The sequence below is a fragment of the Guillardia theta genome, assembly GCF_000315625.1.
Source record: "Guillardia theta CCMP2712 unplaced genomic scaffold GUITHscaffold_32, whole genome shotgun sequence".
NCBI classification, from domain to species: Eukaryota; class Cryptophyceae; order Pyrenomonadales; family Geminigeraceae; genus Guillardia; species Guillardia theta.
The window spans coordinates 339,956-346,920 of NW_005434642.1; the positions used below are offsets into that span (position 1 = coordinate 339,956).

Consider the following 6,965-nt stretch of genomic DNA (forward strand, 5'->3'; position numbering starts at 1 on the left):
CATGCTACATGCTTGCTGCCCCATGCTCGTTCACCGGAACAGAAAGTTGAGATCTTGTGTCCTCACTCGCTGCAGCTCCCCCTTGGAACTGACGCTCATGGCGCCGGCGATGAGCTGCTCCTTCTTGTGCTGGAGCTCGAGGATGCGCTCCTCGATGGTGCCTGTGATGACGAACTTGACCACGCGGACGTCCTTCGTCTGCCCGAGCCGATAGACCCGGTCCATGGCCTGATGGAGGCGATCAGAAAGCGCAGGCGAAAGGAGGAGGGAGTAGGAAGGGGAGGGAGGAACGAAGCTGTGAAGGAGAGTGCAGGGTGGGGAGGAGGAGCTTGCCTGTTTCTCCACAGCGCTGTTCCACCACAAGTCTGTGATGAAGACATGGTTGGCGACGACCAGGTTGAGCCCGGTGCCTCCTGCCTTCATGCTGATGAGGAGAATCTGCAGCTGCAGGCCGGTCACTAGAGACAAGAGCAGGAGGAGACGGTAGAGAGAGTAAGGCAGGAAGGCGTTGGAGGGTTTCAGGGGAGTAGTCAGGGGAGGAGGATGGTAGAGAAGGAGAGAGCACGAGGTAGTGTAGAAGGAACACAAGGGAGTAGCGGAGGAGGAGCGGGGGGCAGTGGAGCGAGGAGAGCGGATGCCTACCTGCTGGTCGTTCTGGAAGCTCTCGATGACATGGTCCCTCTTGGCTCGGGTCAGTCGCCCGTCCAACTTGGCGAAGGTGCCAGGGACGAGGCTCGACTCGATGATGTCGAGGAAGGAAGTGAACTGAGAAAAGATGACAACCTGAGAGCAGGGAGATCAGTGTCATGCTGTTCCTGCCCACCTCTCCTCCCCCTCATCTCCATCTCCCTCCTCCTCTTGCACTGTGCCCTCGTACGATCCTCTTGCTCCAGCTCTTGGCCTCCCTCCCTCCTCTGTTGCCCCCCCGCTCCTCTCCGTCTTTTGCACCTTGTCTCCCGGCGCAGTCTCCCGCAGCTGCTCGATCTCGCTCAAGATCGCCTTCAGCTTGGTGCTCATGTAAACTCCCTCCTCTCCCCCCTCCCTGCCCTCCCTGCCAGCCTGCCCTGCTCCCGAGCGCTCGACGACGTCGCCGGGGGAGATGATGGCGCGGCACAGAGGGCACTTGGGAGGAGCTTGCGAGAGCTCAGAGCACTGCTCGATGCACCTGGCGAGGCATCCCTTGCAGAAGATGTGGGCGCACTTGGTGATGACAGCTCGTTCGATGGGCTCAAGGCACACGCAGCACTCCTCCTCGCCCGAGGAGAGCTTCTCCTCCAGCACCTGCTCCAGCCGCTTCACCTGCCAGCAACATCAGCTCAGGGGGAAGGGGAGAAGGGGCGAGGGAGGGGAAGAAGAGAAGCAGAGGGGGGTGGGAGGGAAAGAAGAGGAGGGGGAAGGGAGGGGAGGAAGAGGAGCAGGAAGAGGAGGAGGGGCGAGGGAGGAGGAAGAGGAGGGGGAAGGAAGAGGAGGAGGTCTGAACACACCTCTGCTATGTCGGAGGCGGAGAGGTTGGAGGGGTTGAGCTCCGTGGCAGGCAGCAGCTGCTTGTGGCAGCAGAGTTGCCGCAGCCGCACGAGCCGCTCGAGGATCTTAGTGTAGTGCGACATGACCGTCCCCTCTTTGATGTACGTCCTGAGCATGGCCTGCACACTGGGTCATGCACGGCAGAAGGGGAGGCGGAGAGAGGAGGCGCAGGAAACAGGAGAAAAAGATATGAAGAGGAGTGGAAGGAGGGGAGGGGAGGGGAGGGGAGGGGAGGGGAGGGGAGGGGAGGGGAGGAAGGGAGCAGGAGAGTCCTATCACCTTGCCGCTCTGGAAGAGAGCGTCGTAGATCTCCTGCTCCTCCTCCGAGAGCTCCAGGTGCCTCACAATCTCCTGCTTCTTTGGCAGCTGCAGAATTGGCTTCCCTCCTATCTTCTGCGTCTTGGACCTTCGCAGGCAGTAGGTACCGAGGATGGAGCGGACGATGGAGAGGCCCTGCTCCCTCCTGCTCGCCACCTTGGACCTCGCGGGGTCGCTGATGAGGCAGCGGAACCATTCGAAATCCTGCAGCACGCGGTGGATGTCAAATCCCTCCTGCACTGCAACACCCCCCCCATAACCGACCCCACGTGCAGAAAGCACACCCCGATCCTCGTCCCCCCCCCCCCCCCAACTCAATCATCGTCATCCTCTCCTCCTCCTCTCCCCCAAATCCTTGTCCTCGTTCTCCTCCTATCCCCTATTCCCCTCCTCCTCCTCTCTCCCCCTTCTCCTCTTCCTCGTCACACCTTGAAGGGATAGATCTGCAGGAAAGCAAAGAGCGAGTAAAGGTCGTCAAGCTTGTTCTGTAGAGGCGTCCCGGTCACTACCCACCTCCTCTCAGCATTCAGCTGGAGTACAGCCCGGCTTTGCTTCGCCTGCAGGACATTTCAGGGCAGGGAGAAGGAGGAGGAGAGTTTGGTGGAAGGCGGAAAAGAGGAGAGGTAAGTGGAGCAGATGCAGGAATAGGAGGACTGAGGAGGACCGAGAAGGAGGAAGGATTGGGAGTAGATGAGGACTGGGAAGGATGAGGAGGAGGAGGAAGAGGAGGAGGAGGAGGAGGAGGAGGAGGAGGAGGATGAGGATGAGGAGAGACTGGAAGGAGGAGATCAACTCAGACCTTGGGGTTGCAGATGACGTGGCCCTCGTCCAGCACCACCCTCCTCCATTGGAAGGAGTGGAGCACAGAGGCCTGCTCGCCCCGGGCCTGGCGGGAGAACTCCGAGGCAAGGACCGGGTAGGTAGACAGGACGATGTCTTGCTCCTTGAGTAGCTCAGGGTCCTTGGTCCTCATGGGCCCGTGGAAGACAAGGACCTTGAGTCGATCGTTGGTGTGGGTCTGAATCTGCTTCCTCCAGTTCTGGAGGACGGAGAGAGGACACACGATGAGGGTGGGCCCCTGCGATCTGTGGGTCTTGAAGTAGTCGAGAGGAGGAGGGGAGGAGGATGAGCTGGCGAGGTTCAGATTCTCAAGGCCTCGGATGAGATCCGCACAGTCGTCTTCTTCCGCTCCTTGCCCGAGGGCCCTGCTGCCCTCCTCCTCCTCCAGCTCCGCCGTCCGATCGGCTACGACGAGCGCCAGGACCGTAATGGTCTTGCCCAGACCCATGTCGTCGGCAAGGATGCCCCCCTGGATCTCAAGAGGAGGGTTCTGCAGCTCGACCTCCTCCCCTGTGATCACGTTGGAGTATCCTCGGAAGGCAGGAAGATGCAGTTCCTCCCAGAAGAGCTTGCACACTCTGTCTGCGGCCTCCCGCTGCTGCATCCATGCAAGCGCCACCTCCTGGTGGGGCATCAGCCGTGTGGTGAGGCCAGGAGGCGTCCGCAGCCTGTCCTCGTCCTCGATGTCGACATCACTCTTGAACACACTCTCGAGCATGGAGGACTTCGTCTCCCTCCCCTCCAACGATGCAGAAGGAGATGTCGCCGCGTTCCCTTCACGCACAGCAGCCAAGTCTGTCTCCTCGGAAGAATCCAAGGAGTCCCCAAGGGCAGGAGCCACGTCAGGTACGGAGACGACGAGGCTGGACTCGTCCTCATCGACGTTGACATGCTCGTGCACGTCCTGCTGGTTGGTCAAGACCGCTTCTTGGACGTCGGCAGGGTTGAGAGTTTGCGCCTGCTCCGTTGTGTCCGCTTGCTCGCTGTTGGTGTTCTCAGCCAGTGCTAGCTGATCGACCTCAATCTGTTCATTCTCTTGCACCACATTTTGATGTTCCACATCCTCATGTACCGGATCCTCATCGCTCTTAAGATGATCTTCGCTTCTTCCTGGCTCAAAACCGTGCAAGTCATATTGGTCGTACTGCTTTTCAGAGTCAGTGGGATCATCCCGCAACAGCAGCAAGTCTTTGCTGGCACCACCAGCCGCTAGAATGGCATTCTTGCTCGACAATGTACGCATTGCCTCTGAGGAGAGCATCAGCACAAGCCATACCACTGCTATCTTGGATACAACCCCGAATCGAGAAAATGTCCTGAATAGCTTTCGAGGTGTTTCCGGATTCTTCAACTCTTCACATACATTATGTAACAACACATTCCTGATTCTGTGACTCCCTCCACGGAGATGGTTCAGAGCGAATGGCCTCTGTGCATTCAGACTCGTCCTGCTCTGTACCCCCAGGTGCCCTGCCATCGAAGGACATCTGGCATTTTTGCTGAAAGAATATTCCATTCTCGGACGTTGGAAGTCTGACAAGTCTCACAAGATGGATTGTTCAAGAATGCAGCTGTAGAAACGACAAACAAAAGAATAAAGATCTCTCACGAGCACTTCTCAAGTGGACTCAGGGACATCCCTTGCGTGTTGGCGTGCGTCCGTGGACCCAAGGCTGATCCGACACATCCCCTCTTGCAGGGATCCTTGCTCCTCACACACAACGCGACGAGTTTCTCTCATGGAACTTTCAACTTCGACCCCTCAGCGCTCACCATTCTCTGAACCCATTGCATTGCCCCCGTCCCGTCTCGCTCCCACGCCATGGCCCCACGCCTTGTTGAAAAGTTTGAATCTGTAACTGTTTGTAACCGTTCCATTCTTTGGTGGGAGCTCAAAGTGTGTACAATGAGAGTTACTACCCGGTTATTGTCCAGGAAATGGATGAGCAAAGGGGGGGTGGGTTAGTGGAGGGTCGGTGGAGGCGCCATGAAGCCTAGCAGGCGGGGGTTGGCACTAGTGCTGGTGCTCTTAGCGGCGCATGCAGGCCTGGATGAAGGGAAGGAGGAGGAGTCGAGCACAGGAACGCTCCCTCATCCGATCCCAGGTGAGTTGAGAGATGCCAGCTCCGTTGCTCTCACATTCTTGCTCGCCCCAGGTACAGCAAGGCCGTCGTGGAGGGGAGATGAAGGAAGGTGTCCACAAGGTGGCGAGGATCAGTCGTACGTTCCGACTCCTCGACCGTCGGCTATGGTAGCAGAGATGGAGTCCATGCTCGTCGTCAGAACCAACACTCCCTACCCCTTCTGGTTCGCACTCCCGACCAGCGAGGCGAACCCAGGATACCTCTCCAACTCTGCCAGGGACACGCGTGTCATGAACCCGTCGGGGTCAGTCATTATGCACGCGCTGCTCGAAGCTCAGTGCCGCGTCATGAAGGGGGGTCGAGCTCCCCTGGTTGTTGACGTCGGAGCGCATGTGGGATGGTTTACGATGATGGCTGCGTCATATGGGTGTCGGGTCCTTGCCATCGAACCACAGCCGCATGCTCACGTGTTCTTGAATGCTTCCCTGCTGCTGAATGGATGGAAGGTATGTGCCATGCCACGTCACCACTAGTTGGTTGTCTTACACGTTGCTTGTGAAGGGCAGGATTGATGTGGTACATGCTGCCGTCGGCGACAAGGGGGGTAGCGTGAAGATGGTCAACAGGCATGGTTGGGACAACTGGGATGTCACTGAGATGACAGACGTGGACGATGATGCGCCTGGTGATGTTGTGCGACAAGTTCGACTGGATGATCTTGTTGACGACGACATCCTACTGCTCAAAATCGATGCGGAGGGGGCGGAAGACCTGGTCATGAGATCGGCTTTGCGGATCCTGGAGGGTCGAAAGATAGATTCGATTCTTCTTGAGGCGAAGGGCAGCAGTGACGAAGCAAGAAATGAATTCAAGAAGGGGGTGTTCAAAGGGCTGGTGGAAAAAGGATACACCGCATATGAGTTTTACGAAGAGGTAGCACCTTGCTCCCCGACTGTAGCTTGTGACGTTTGGTGCAGGTTGGCCGATCTGTGTTTTCGTGGAACCTGCATGACCATTTGTTTCCTCTCCAAGTAAGAAGAGGGGGAGTGAGTTAGACTTGAATCGTTCACGATATGATTTGATGTTCAGAAAACTCTCTCTTTCGAGAATTGGCCTTCTGAGCAAGTTTTCGAGGACCACCTTTTCGTGAGGCAGGATCTTGACCTTCCCAAGGTGAGAAGGTGAACCATTTGACACATGTACTTTCTGAAGCGATGTCTACAGCCAGGAACTGTTTCTATACTCTTCCCCCCGATGGACCACGTGTTCCGGGACCCTTCAAAGATAGCTCTGGTCTTCGCTCTGTACAACTACACCAGCACGGTGAGACCTGCGTCCGCCCTGATCACTTGTCACGAAAGATCTTGATCATCAGGACGGTTCTTTGAACATCAGCATCAACAAGAGAAGCTTGGTAGAGAAAATCGTTCCAGGGTCAGGAAATCATGTTGGACGCGACGTCGAATATTTCACGCTGCTGCTGCCAGAATTGCCGGAGGCCCATCACTTCATCACAGTGAGAGCATTGGACATGGTATTCCGATGCGCCTTGTGGTTTCGACCTGACCGTCTTGTTGCAGCAGGGCGAGGAGCTCCTGGAGAACGTGGGCTCGGAGGATACAGTTCACTTCACTGTGAACCCGCGGGGAGCGAGCATGTCTTCGGCGATCGCCTGGCACTGCTCGAGGTTCTTAGACGAGTCTCATTGCAGATGAAATTACGGAGAAAGAATGCACATCACAGCAGCGAGCCTTTCATCCCCTGCCCTCCTCTCCTCATCCTGATCCTTCCCGCCTTCTCCTGCTTCTCCTCTGATGATCCTCTCCTACGCTTCCACCCATCTTCTCCTTCTCCCTTCTCCGCTTCGCTTCTTGGCGATACATCTACATCAGAATCTTTCCTTGTCAAGACAAAACTGTCCTTTTGACAAGTACTGGTCCTGCCCTCTTACCAACGGTCTCTTGGGAGGCGAGGGGTTAGGGGTTAGGGGGTACTTATGCACCCACCCACCCTCGTGTATTCCATCAATTCACAGTTGAAAATCTTGGAATTCGATAGGTAGAGGGTCACTACCCCTACCCACAGAATCAACGGCTCACTGATTTTTCGGTATCCGACAATGGAGGCGGGCCAAGAAGAGCGCAAGGGAGCTCGAGAGGAGGGAGGGAGGGAGGGAGGGAGGGAGGGAGGGAGGGAGGG

General features: G+C 56.9%; 2 protein-coding genes across 2 annotated transcripts; one reads left to right on the forward strand and one right to left on the reverse strand.

Annotated features, from left to right (window-relative positions):
- Positions 1–30: 30 nt before the first annotated feature.
- Positions 31–3,130, reverse strand: GUITHDRAFT_70888 (hypothetical protein; the record flags this gene model as incomplete). Its single annotated transcript, XM_005832978.1, has 9 exons — positions 31–228; positions 292–444; positions 643–783; positions 949–1,042; positions 1,166–1,248; positions 1,485–1,643; positions 1,804–2,073; positions 2,271–2,399; positions 2,642–3,130. 9 exons carry the CDS (start codon positions 3,128–3,130, stop codon positions 31–33), a joined length of 1,716 nt encoding a protein of 571 aa, XP_005833035.1.
- A 1,539-nt stretch (positions 3,131–4,669) lies between these two features.
- GUITHDRAFT_138534 (hypothetical protein) lies at positions 4,670–6,481 on the forward strand (the record flags this gene model as incomplete). Its single annotated transcript, XM_005832979.1, has 8 exons — positions 4,670–4,787; positions 4,839–5,272; positions 5,328–5,699; positions 5,744–5,797; positions 5,856–5,939; positions 5,991–6,089; positions 6,142–6,282; positions 6,347–6,481. 8 exons carry the CDS (start codon positions 4,670–4,672, stop codon positions 6,479–6,481), a joined length of 1,437 nt encoding a protein of 478 aa, XP_005833036.1.
- Between the last annotated feature and the right edge of the window lie 484 nt (positions 6,482–6,965).